General features: G+C 32.9%; 1 protein-coding gene across 1 annotated transcript; it reads right to left on the reverse strand.

The window, feature by feature from the left end:
* Positions 1 to 1,219: 1,219 nt before the first annotated feature.
* Positions 1,220 to 4,671, reverse strand: LOC134683648 (neuromedin-U receptor 2-like). Its single transcript, XM_063542960.1, has 2 exons — positions 3,707 to 4,671; positions 1,220 to 1,274 (listed from the first exon to the last, which is right to left on the reverse strand). The coding sequence occupies exons 1-2, from the start codon at positions 4,669 to 4,671 to the stop codon at positions 1,220 to 1,222; spliced, it is 1,020 nt and encodes a 339-aa protein (XP_063399030.1).
* Between the last annotated feature and the right edge of the window lie 9,236 nt (positions 4,672 to 13,907).

Raw genomic sequence — 13,907 nt, forward strand, 5'->3', positions numbered from 1 at the left:
TTTCGTATGAGGAATGAGAATAAGCTAAATAAAGGCAACAATAGTATACCACTGTTCTTTGACACCAAGGTACAGCTGATGCCTTATCGTTCAATAATTCAAAGTTAAGTGACTATTAAGAACACATCTATATTGTCGCACTTGATTAAAGGATCTTGAGTTACATCTAGATATTTACTATAAAAGTCGGCTGAAAACAACACTGTACGACAAAATATATGATTTAAGTTTCTTAATTTTACACAACAACATTCCAGCATTGCCAGCATATTGAGAATATATTCCCAGTATATATATTATTAATCGTTTTCATTGTTTTGTGTTGTATACTGAAATTTGGCTTTTGGTTGATTCTAACTTTCAGATTGTTTTGGACCGTTGGTTTACGTCGCCTCTCTATTGCTGATGCTTTACATTTAGTATATAGACAACACGAGATGTGATTGCATTCGTAATTCTGTGATGTGCAATATGCGTAGCAGATACATATTATAAACGTTTAGAAATCTTTATGAAATTAAATACATGTATCGTCTAACATTACCACGTTTAGTTCTCTTGAAAGTTGAGGGGCATTACCATTTAAATTTAATAACACTGAAAAAGCTTTACTACTCTAGATCGTTTGATATCACTGCTCGATTGTTTTGTTTCTGAAAGCTACTATGAATATTTGAAGTTTAAAAGAAGACAAGTCTATTCTATATCTGTATTGTTTCCCAGATTTGCTGAAGTCCATGTTTTGTAACTTGGATTCCTGCTCTTTCCTGAATAAAGAACACATTTAAAAAGCACATGTATTATTGCTATTGAATATTTCTTAAATAAATCCATTAAAATTGGTTTACTAAAATTAAAAAGTTAAAAAACTAAAAAGTTTACTAAGATTGTACTTACATCTAGTAAAAATAGAAAACAAGCTATCATTTCCACTTAACATTGTTATCTTACTATTAGACAAACTGTTGCAATTGGAACTGCCATTACTGGGTAGATGTGCATTTACTGAAAAGGAAAGTATCCTTATTAAGCAAATATAGACAGTGTCTATATACTTCTCAATAGTTAAATTAACATATCAGTACTTTTTAGATAATGTCAACTTATTTTGCAAAGAAAATACTTACATTTAGGATTTTTATTTGTTTGTAAATCCGTACATACATATCTTAAGAATATAGATAACAGGAATATATTAAGAACAATGACCGAATCCATGTCATTTGGAATAATCTTTATTAGCAATGTTCATATTAGTTTGTGAAGTTTTTAACCTACAACATTAAACATTTATAATAAATAATGATTAATATTACCGTTAAATATATCAATGTCAGTATCAAACGGTTAATGTATCTGATAAATAAATCAGTGGTTTATAGACATATGTGATATGCTATAAATATAATATAAATATAATATGTTTGTCCCGGCCATTAATCTTTTCAATTCTCATGTTAGCCTTTACAAAGAGCAAATCGATCCTTTTTTCCTCCGACTATTTGCATCCTTTAAAGTGTTCAGGTGTTAGATAAATATAAGTGCTTGATAAACAAAATATGTTTAGATCACGATTATTCAGAAATGCCAGTAGTAATTAAATGCACAAAACGAATTAGTACTAAATTATAATGTTTTCGCTATACTAGAAAATTTCCTCCTCAGGAATAGATTACCTTAGCTGTATATGAAAAATCTTTCTTAAGGTTGAGGCCTCAGTGCTCTTCACATTCAGGCTTTATTTGACCGTCAGCTGTTTGCCCGAGCGTAACTGAAAAGTCTGTTGTAATCTAAACATTCATGTTTTGTGAATGAAGTATAACAGGTCCGTGTGTCTGTTCTTAACGTGCTTGCTTATATGCTTGTGGGAGAACTGTCCTCATCATGCATTTTTTAAATATACTTAATTACATCCGGAGCACCTGAGATCCCCCTATTTGCAGTTTGGTTCGTGTTGCTAAGTGTTTAGTTTTCTATGTTGTGTCTTCTGAACTATTATTCAAAATTGAGAATGGAAATGGGGAATGTATCAAAGAGACAACAACCCGACCATAGAAAAAAAAATATACTCGTTCAGTGATAATGAACGCCATACTAATTTCCAAATTGTACACAAGAAACTAAAAGTAAAATAATACAAGACTAACAAAGACCAGAGGCTCCTGACTTGGGACAGGCGCAAAAATGCGGCGGGGTTAATGTTTATGAGATCTCAACCCTCCCCCTATACCTCTAGCCAATGAAGAAAAGTAAACGCTTAACAATATGTACATTTAAAATTCAATTCAAGAGAAGTCCGAGTCTGATGTCAGAAGATGTAACCAAAGAAAATAAACAAAATGACAATTATACATAAATAACAACAGACTACTAGCAGTTAATTGACATGCCAGCTCCAGACTTCAGTTAAACTGATTGACAGATTATGATTTCATCATATGAATATTAGGCACAATCCTTCCCGTTAGGGGTTTAGTATCATACCATCATAACATATATGAGAAGAACATAACCCGTGTCAAGCCAACAACTGTTTTTTGAATAAATGTGTTTAGTTTCTATGCAAAGACCCTATAAGTGAATCAATATTAACGCCAAAATATGCAATCTTTAATGACCTGACAACTGCATCGTAACTATATCCCTTCTTAATAAGTCTATTTAAAGATTTTGTTAGTTTCTGCGTTGAATACTGACATTTTTGTGCTTTATAAAGAATATTTCTATAAAAAAAATTGTATGTGAAATACCTAAACGTATAAGAAGTCTGCATGTTGAGCTATAGTTACGAATGATGTCCTTAAACCGATGATAAAGTTAAGTAAATGTTTTGACTCGTTTACCAGTTTGTCTTTTTGTCTTTTCATTTTTAGCCATGGCGTTGTCGAAACATTTTTTAATTTATGAGTTTGACTGTCCCTCTGGTATCTTTCGTCCCTCGTTTATACTGGTTTCAACTTTGTCTCCCCTATGATATTATCAAGATTTCTTATAATGGGTGGCGAAAGATACCAAAAGGATATTACAACTCATAAGTCAAACACTTTATGAATTTGGACTAGGCCATTGCATGGAATATGTCTTTTTGTGTTGACGGATGTCTTTTTGTTGGGTTGTTTAAGATAGTTGTTTATTTGAATTCTTCGTAAGCTGTATCCATTGTTTATGTATATTTCAATATTGAAATTCTAATTGTTATAATCAATCTTTGTTATTAATTTTATTTTATTATCTCGTTGTAAACTGCTGATTCTTTTCCTTTTTTCACGATATTTCTTTTAAATGTTTCTTTGATTCCCCTTTTCTATCTTGCTTCAAAGGGATTACCCATTGGTGGCCTTCGAATGTTGTGTGCTCTTTGTCGGGTTATTGTCGCTTTGACGCATTCCCTATTTCCTTTCTCAATTTTATTAAAATTTATAACACACAATGTTTAATCTTTATTATAACTGCAATATTAATGTAACAAAATAGATTCGCTCAAACAATTATTAGCTTTTCTTATTACAAAAAAACACCGATAATTGTGAAGATCACAGATTACAGTCATCTAAAAAATACTATTTTATAATATTAGCTTCTCGTGAGATCTAGGGAGAACACATTATGGAAACATTCTTGTCAGGGGGGAGTTTTTCGAAAATGAAAGAGGGTCCGAAAAATAGATTTAACATCAAGTCTGAATTTGTGATCAAATAATACATACACTACAAAGTTTACTGCATGATTTAAACAATAAGATGTTCTTACAACAATCGATGCAATGTTACTATTAGAACTGTCAGACTCCAGCTGATGGTGAAGCGAGACTGTATCAGCGATCTTATCAATGGTAGTAGGAATATAACTGAGAATGAATACCACTACTATTATAAATGCAATTTTCGTAATCTTTCTTGGTGATTCACCATGTTCAGAGTACTGTCTCTTATCAGATTTGTCTGCACTGTCACTGTTATATCTGTGAAAATTTTCTCGGAATTTGATATGGGCAAAGATTTTCCTGCCTATGAAGACATATAGCATTGAAATCACAATAACTTGTAATATAGTTAATAAAAATATTCCACAAGTGTAAACAACTGGTAAAATAGTGTGATCATAATAAGAATGTATTACACAAATGTGTCCTGTTACATTTTCACTACCGTTATGGTGTAAATCAATGGCCATCACCTTCCACAAAACAATATTTGGCAAAGAAAATAGCACCGAAATACATATCACAGTACCAATGATGATTGCAGAGGTTCTACGAGAAATCTGGTTTCCGAATGGATGACAAACACGTCTGTAACGATCTACTGTAATGGGCAGTAAAACAGTTGCAGAAATTATAACGAACAAGTAACTTATAAACCTCGATAACTGGCATGATACGGCAGTATGCAGTGTGAAGTGATATAATTTCTCTGTAATCTCCAGAGGTATGGCTATACAAAACACTAAGAGGTCAGCCACTGCTAAAGTCAGGATGAGAACATTGTGAGTTGTCTTTTCTCGGATAATCACATACACCAAAACCACCATTGTGTTACCTAATGTTCCAACCAGTGATAAACCACTAAGAATAATTGTTACAATCGAGTGTTCATCAATGTAATCCTTGTTAAATTTATACAGAGAAGCTACACTGTTATTTTCATTGTTTTTTCCATCAGTATTTTCCATTCTGTTATTTGTCTTATTCCCAATTTACACAAGAAATTTTCAGAATGTATCATATGTATCAGATACCATAAACAACAATCACACATAAGGAACGTCGAAGGATTGACAATATTTACAGGTTTTCGCAACACTTTATCTGTATTGTAAGTGTTACTCAAATATGATAATAATAAATGACCGCACGCACATGTTTGCTTAGTAATTCATGCATCCATTAATATGCTTGATTGTTTGTTTGCGGATGACACGTATTTTGAAGTTGATGTCAGCATGACAGCAGTACATGTGTTGTTGTTCCATTCTCTGATAATAACATCTGTGTATCATGCACAAACACGTGTTTACAGGATGTGATCTAAATGATAGAATAAAGTTTGTTTCCCTCTTACAAAAAAATAACGGGTTGTTACACATTTCCTATTTCTATTTTTTACCCTGTAAGATGATATCATTTGATCTCACAAACCTCAGAAAAGTCAATCGAATTATGGTAACTAGATATATATAGTAGCCCATGCACCAGAATTAAAGGCAGCAGTAGCATACATGTGTTCAAAAGTCATAAATCGATTGGGAGAAAACTAATACGGATTACAAACAAAAACAGAGGAAAACTAATCAATTTTAAGAGGGAAAAAAAGGAACAACATAGAAACTAACTATTTGAAAGAAACTGATATATTCTTGATCTGGTAAAAAAAACTGCAAACGTTGGGGTTATGAATTATCAGGATTACACACATTTTTCTAATATTCTTGGTGTGTAAACGGGTAGCTTATAAAAAAATAATCCTGTAGCAAATCCCATTTGATTATTGCTTATATGAAGCATTTCCAAAATACAAGCATTGCTTCGACTAAAGGGACCGTATTCGCATATTTCTAATAACTCACCCCATGTCTCTTTTTTAATGAATAATTGGTTGCATCAAGAAATTGTCAAACATCTTTTACGTTTCTTTCACTGTCATGCAATTACAAAACCGTATAAAATGTGAAAACGATCGCACATACAAACTGTCGATGAACTTTATTGTAAAAAGTTAGTTTAAACATATTTATTTATAGTGGATTGGGAAACACGTTTTGCAATTTATAATAATCCCTTTCCACTTTGAGGGTGCTAGTGCTGCCTTGTAGCGGCATTAGCCTACCCTATAACGAAATCTACAAGGGTCTCTTTAACGTGCAAGAGATATTGATCTCTCTTAAGACGGGTCAGCCATTTATCATCCCCTTCCGACGGACTATCATCGTTTCCTCAAGACCATACTCGCAAAATGGTGTCGAGTGAGAGCCGAACATTGAGTTCCTGAAATTTTTCATCCTGAATGGGAATCGAACCAGGAACCTTTGTGTTAGTATTCTGATGCACTATTAACGGTGCAAAAAGTTATGAACATTACGGCCAATAAATCATTTACAAAAACATTTATTTCATACAATTGTGCAAAAATATCGGTAATTCATTATTGAAAAATAGTTTAGAGTGCTACGAAAATCACTTAACACTCACATAATTGTTCATATCCCAAGAATAACCTCTTCAAAAAAACCAAATACATTGTACTACTAATATATTTTTAAGAATATCTATATATATGTATTTTAAATGGACTTAATAGAAAGAAAAATCACAAAAGGACTGAACTCAGGGGAAAAACAAATTAAAAAGTCCCTCATCGCATGGCAAAATTAAATGATAAAAACCATAAAAATCGAATGGACAACACTGTCATATTTCTGACTTGGTACAGGCATTTTCAAATGTAGAAAATAGTGGATTGAAACTGTTTTACAGCACTAAACCTCTCACTTGTACAACAATCGCGTCCAATTAAATAATATTGATATGCATGAACAAAACAAATAGACAAAATCGGTGAAAATGTCGCAAATAAAGGTAGAAAATATAATTCGGTAGCTCACATTCGTGAAAAGGGAACGAGATTGTATTTGCGACATCAAGAACATATTCGATATCAACCTAATAACAGATATTTCATAACGGTGAACGAACTCGTGATGGCGTCCGTACAATTTACCAAGTGATAATTTCAGCTTCCCAAAACGTCACTATTGTTACGCCCAAATCATCCAATTCGTCGTAAAGTGTTTTTTTCCCATCTTATAGTAAATATATTCACTCAAAATATTTGTTTGAGAATAGGACAGTCAAGTATTTCGAGATAAATCAAATTATCACAATAAGAGTAACGTCCAGTGTCATTAAAGTAAGTACTTTGTATGACCTTGTCTCCCTTTTAAATACTGCTACACATCTCGCCATGGATGCTAGCAATGTTTTGATGTTGTGTAGAACTGCTCGCCATGCTTGTAGCAACATTTACCGAAGCAAGGGTCTGAGGCGGGAGTTAATGCTTACTTTCACTCAACACGGATCAAGTTCGAAATAGGGCAGAGTCACTTTAACCGTTTATGAGCTATGTATAATATAAAACAGAATGTGTGGTATGATTGTCTATCCACAAAAGACCACAATGACACAAATATTAACAACTATAGGTCACCGTACAGCATTCAACAATGAGCATAGTCAGCTATAAAAGGCCCCGATAAGACAATGTAAAACAATTCAAACGAGAAATCTAACGGCCTTATTTATGTAAAAAAATTAACGAAAAACAAATATCTAACACATAAACAAACGACAACCACTGAATTACGGGCTCCTGACTTGGGACAGGCACAGGCATAAATAATATGGCTGAGTTAATTATTGTAGCGGGATCCCAACCCTCCCCTTACCTGGGTCAGTGGATTACAGTACATGTACAACATACGAAAAGCTTTAAAAATTCGTTGAAAAAGGCTTAACTTATCAAATGGGCAAAAGTACAAGTGGACGTGGCCAGGTACTTATACATCCCGACACAAAAAGACACAATGAACAGATCTGAGAGTACTCGCAGTTAAAAGCCATTAACAACTAATAAAAAAACATGCATTTAAGATAGCACAATACAAAGATTTTTCATCCCCAATCAGACATGTTTTAACTGATGTAATTCCACTCATCCTTTATTAAATTTTATAAATAAGGTACCAAAAGAAAGAAGAATGATTAATCTATCAAAGTGTGATAATTTCATTTTGACATAATTATGACATAATTAATTTTTATGTAATTAGTTGCTATATTGTGATGTTCATACTTGAATGAATTTAGCTTCTTTGTTATTTATAGCATCCCAAAATATTTTATAGATTCTTGCACAACACAGTTTGACCTCCAAAACTCCAAAATATAAACACCGTAAGAACAAAGGAACATCACCATCTAAAAATTGAAAATTAACAATAGGGAACGAAAATCGTCTATTTTGTCGTAAATTTTAGGGTAGAGTTTCCCCGTTTAAAAACCGAAATATCTAAATCCAGGAAAGGATAGTTATAACCGAATAAATTTTATTTATTTAAAGTAAGTTTCTTGGGGTAAATATCAGCAGTATATTGAGAAAATTTCGGATTATTTAACGAAAAAAAATATCATCTAGACAACGGTAAGTGTTGTTGAATTTATCAATTAAATGCAATTTTGACGGGTCTTTACTATGTTAAGTCATAAAGTGTGATTCGTAACAGTACAAAAACAAGTCCACTATTAAATGGGCACAATAAGTGCCTATGGGGATACCTACAATCTGTCGATAAACTTTATTGCCGAAACGTACATAAATATTATCAAGGAGAAAATTAGCAGTTTCAATAATCTCATCACACCTCCAGTAAGTATATCTAGCATATCTACCTTTCTCATTAGAGAAGACTGTAAATGAGTTGCAGAAAATATATCTACATTCAGCTTTACCAAACGACCATTTAATTAAATAGGGAAACTTTTGTTTAATAAGATAGTGTGGAAGTGTAGTGTAAAGAGTAGAAAAATCAAAACTATTAATAGAATCAAATAGACCATCAAAAGCCTGTAATTTATCTAAAACATCCAAAGAATTGTGTACACTCCAAAAATGGTTTATACCACTATGTTTATATATTTTATTACAAAAGAGGGACGAAAGATACCAAAGGAACAGTCAAACTCATAAATCCAAAACAAACTGACAACGTCATGGCTAAAAATGAAAAAAGACAAACAGAAAAACATTAGTTCACATGACACAACAATTAAGAGAAAATTATTACAATAGTTTAGTTAGGAAACCTCATATCCCCCGCCCCTTTAAGGTTAAATGGTCATTTTTTTATTGGAAAGTAAAATCACAAAAAATAGTGAACACCGACATGACCGAGTAAATTTCAAAACGGAAAGTGCCTAATCAAACGGCTAAATCAAATAATAAAACACATCAAACGAATGGAAAACTCCCGTCATATTCCTGACTTGGTACAGGCATTTTCAAATGTCGAAAATGGTGGACCATTTATTTTTTATATGAATTGAATTTTGATATTAAAATAAAAACCGCACTTATAGCATCATATGAGTATGAATAGTTTATCTGCAAAATAAGCTCTTCTTCCCCGCACCCTAACCCCACACACATACTACATATTAAATGGTCGTCCCTTTATATGCTACCGTTCTTATCAAGTCCCTTCTTTGGCACAAGAAATAAAGATTTTTCATGAAATGAGATTTATTAGAATATTACAATTATTTTTTTCTCTTAATCACAGTTACTGTAGTAAATAAAATATATCACCAACAACAAAGCTTTTTACTTCGAATCAGTTGTTTAACTTTGTTTTGATTCCGACTTCAGACTTTGTACACGACTTGTGTTTAAATTAGCAATAGCAACAAAGAACCCTTGCAGCCCACAAAGAATTGTAAACAATATCTCTAACCGCTGCATCTCATAGATTGCAGAAATGATTCCGGTTGTCCAAAAGACTCCCGACAAGGCAACGATTCTTAGATAAATCTGAGCATCTCTGTATAAATCCAAATTACGTATATGTCTCAGCCCCAATCGTACCCTACAAATATTGGAAACAATGTATGTTAGACAAACAAAATCTATTCCCACTGACAAAACTACGGGCCCCGAAAACAAAACTACATTTGAAGGATACCGATTTGGAAAACACACTGCACCACCATATCCTAGTGACCAATATTCTGGGCCAGTTTGATCAATTACAATTGCTAACACAACAATCAGTAAAGGGATAAGAATACCAATAACATTAATAAGGCGCCGTTTGCGTACAATGTCTCGTTTTGGTACTTCTCGACGAGATTTTATTGCTAATAAATTAGACATAATGTAAACAACAGCAATCGACATGAATGCAAAAACAGTCAACCATAGAAAGTGGAGAGTAACGCCAACAACATAGCATACTACTGGAACACTTGACGCTCCAATACCAAATATAAACAATAGGTTTGATAGTAAAAGTGATATGGACAGATTCTCTAAATTTGAGCCAGGAATGCTTGCATAAAGATCTTGTTTCCTGTTAAAAATTATCAAAACTACTATGGAAATAATGGACACTGAGAAACAAACATTTGTCATAATTGCTGAAGCTGACCAATTTGAAGATATCTTGTCATTACCATTATTATTAGTAATATGACAACGAACATTACCTGCATCAATGTTAAAAGATCCATCAGGTTTGACATCCACATAAACTTTTTGATCTATACAAAAATCAGCAAATTTTACATGATAATAAATATCAAACAGTTTCAACTTTCGCAAAAGAAATGAAGAATCAGCGAACACAAAGTTAATAACGTATAATGAATTAAATTTAGCTGATTGATTTCCTGTGCTCAGTAAAATATCCTTTCTGTTTTCAACCCGAAAAATGGACTCCGTGTCATTTCGTCTTATATTGATACTAGTTTTACGTTCATGAAATGAGTTTTCAATTGAACGTTTTTCAAGGTGGAATACTTTCTTCAGAACTTTCAAGATTACGTTAACTCTGAGCATCGTTTTACTTTCGTTAACTGCTATAACAGTTCGTCTTGTGAATTGCGTAAAGTTCATAACGGACAGTGGTAAAATGGTTATAAGTGCTAATCTAATTAAATCTTCATCATTATAATTCTTTGTCAATATCACATAATAAACCAGATGTATTTCGAAATTGAGATATGTTTCTAAATGTGTACACATGTGACATCTCTCAACCTGAAAAAATAATTTTTAAAAAACACATACACACATGTGTCTCTCTATCCCGTTTTCCTTGTTTAAACGGTTTCGGAGTATCATTATTAAATACAAACATTCAATACAGGTTAATTGATACCTTATTAAGAGTCTGGACGTTTTAAGGGAGGGCGTGCTTATTGTTTAAAACATCATAACCATGTAACAGTGTAAATGTGTGTTTAAGTATCTGTGTCGTGGAGTTGATGTCAGAATGATTTAAACACCAGATAAATTATACAAAAACAACCACCGTGATAATGCATGATAAGAAATATAGATAACATCGATTATCAACGTCCAAAAGATGCAACAGAAATCAAAGACGTACAACGAACAAGACAAGAAGTGTGCTGTCATTAGCGGATCGCAACAAACAAAGATAAATTGAATTGCTTACCGGTGAACTGGATAAGATTCTGATTCAACTTCGTATTTGTTTATGGTCGTTTATGATAATCTCATTGCAACTGAAGCAGGATCTGCTTACCATTCCGGAGCACCTGAGATCACCCGTGTTTGGTGAAGTTCGTGTTGCTTAGTTTTTAGTTTTCTATATAATTTCTATTATGTGTCTGTTTGTCTTTTTCTTTTATAGCTATGGCATTGTGAGTTTATTGTCGATCTTTGAGTTTGAATGTCTCTTTGGTACGTATCTTTCACTCCTCTTATCCCTTAAGTCGTAAATATTAAATCAGTGTAATAAAATCAACGGTACCAGTGTAAATGAAGGTATTCTTATTCATGATTACGAGATTGTAATAATTACTCGTCAAGCTCATTGGGTATAGGTTAGTCATTATGGACGGTCCGTGTTTACATAATCGTTGTTTCATAAATTAAATAATGTTTTGCCTTGAATCAGTTTAGTCAATTGAATTATATCAAACAGTGAACGTTTAGCCTAGAATTTTACCCTATTTTCAAGGTTTATTGATCCAAGCTCGTCATAATGGGATGTCAACTACAATAAGACAACTGCAAAGGTAATAATTACCTCTATAGACCATTCTTTGCAGGAGTCATCATCATTTACATATGACCTTGGTTCTCTGAAGGAGAAAATGACAGACAAACTGTGTACGTCATTAGATTGCCAGACAGAGGTCACGAGGTACTTGAAACAATAAACCTCAGGCAGTTGTTCGTTACTAGACATACAAAAAGAGTTCCTGTATGCATCAAGACGTCCCACATCTGTTTGAACTATTGGATTGACATACATGTACTTCTTACATAAAGGATGGCTATTTTCTATCATTTCTGCTACACATGTCCTTAATTTTACATCTTTGAGAGGTATGAGTTCGTAATCAGCATTTGTGAACAAGAAACTCAGCTTTGAATCTTTTGTTAAATTTTGAAATTGGTCCATTTCATTGGCAGACATTTTTGTATTGACAAATTTTATATCAAAAGGAATATTATAGTCAAAAACATTGTTACAGATTGCACAGTACATATTTTTGAAAATATCATTGTTTTCATAGTTTACAACGGGGGGACCATTTTCTACCATGTTGTCTTTCAGGCATTTTTGTTTAATAGTTTTGTCGTGATATTTCAAAGAACACATCGATATTGTCTGAAATCCTTTGATTTTGTGTGTCTCGGAATATATTCTAACACACTTATATCTATCTGGAGCAATGTTCGTGGTCATGTTGTGTTTCTCACAACAATCTTTGTAGTAATAACATTTCTCATCACAGTATCAATACCGATCTATTAAACGTTCCTGTAATTTTATGAATTGTAATACAATAAAACACAGATCAAGTTCGAATTTGGGTTGTGTCACAATATCCGTTCTGGGGATATGACTATCCATAACGTTATATGCAAGCCGGGGCATTATCTGTGTCCAATGAACACGTTCCCCATTTATTTGGTTAGATTCGATAGTTCACAGACATGTGGTAAGAGCGCAGACAGACAGCTGTGACGGAACATGCAGAGAGCGTAGAAGACGAACAAAAAGGGGTAGACAGCAAAGGGTGCCGAGAATTGTAGGTGATGCAGTCGCTGACAAGGTTACCACTGTGTGGGTAGTATAAATCTTAATCACAAAAATACTGAACTCAAAGGAAAAATTCAAAACGGAGAGTCCCTAATCAAATGACAAGATCAAAAATATGAGATACTTAAGCTTGCAGGAGCTGACCACAGAGGACTCCAATAGGTTTGGGAGTTTTACTGCTCTTTTCTTCAAAATGAGATTTGTTCCTGGATTATTACTGATGTAAGATAGCAAAATGCATACATTTTACCATGCCCTTTTCCTTGGTTTCTTACAAATTAATCCTACCGTTTGTGTCATATATGTGCATAAGTATGCAATCAGTATTTTCCATAGATTTGATACCAAGTAGTTGAATGGTTGAAGATATTTCTGTTTGGTGTATCCATGGGAACTAGTCACAAAGTTCCTTTTTGTCAAATAAGTCAAAACGGAACTAACAAACAAGTCAAAATTTTCAACTGAACTTATAAAATAGTCAGACAGCTACATTCAGAGAATTGGCTAAAAAAAGTGAAGAACATATCAGCAATGAACTTTTAAAAAACGGAGCGCAGAGACTAAAAGACCCTAGACACAAATGTCAAACGGAAGTTATCAAATAGCTTCAATGTTCCTCCTTCATCGGCGAATAAGCCCAAACTGGAAATAGCAAACTTGCTGAAAAGTAAAACAGAACTTATTTACTAGTCACAAAGTTCCGTTTATATAGTTGTTGTTACAAGCAATAACAAAACTAAAATTCCATAACCTGATTTTCATAGTTTATGTTTTATATAATGTTGAATTAGAATCTCATTTTTAGATAGTAATTTTTAACGGAATTTTTCAACTAGTCGGAAAGTTCCCCAGAATTTAAAAAAAAATACTTTGAACAGTGTTATAACATTAAAAAATAAAAGTCAAATACAAAATGTTATATGCTAAATACTGTTGGTTATATAATAGAATAGAATAAAATATTTTTATTTCCCAAATTACAGGGCTCATAAAGGGCATAAAATCAGATACAATTGATTTACATAATTAGTAACAACAGCATTAATAGAGGCATATGC

The sequence above is a fragment of the Mytilus trossulus genome, chromosome 9 (assembly GCF_036588685.1).
Source record: "Mytilus trossulus isolate FHL-02 chromosome 9, PNRI_Mtr1.1.1.hap1, whole genome shotgun sequence".
Taxonomy (NCBI): Eukaryota; Metazoa; Mollusca; class Bivalvia; order Mytilida; family Mytilidae; genus Mytilus; species Mytilus trossulus.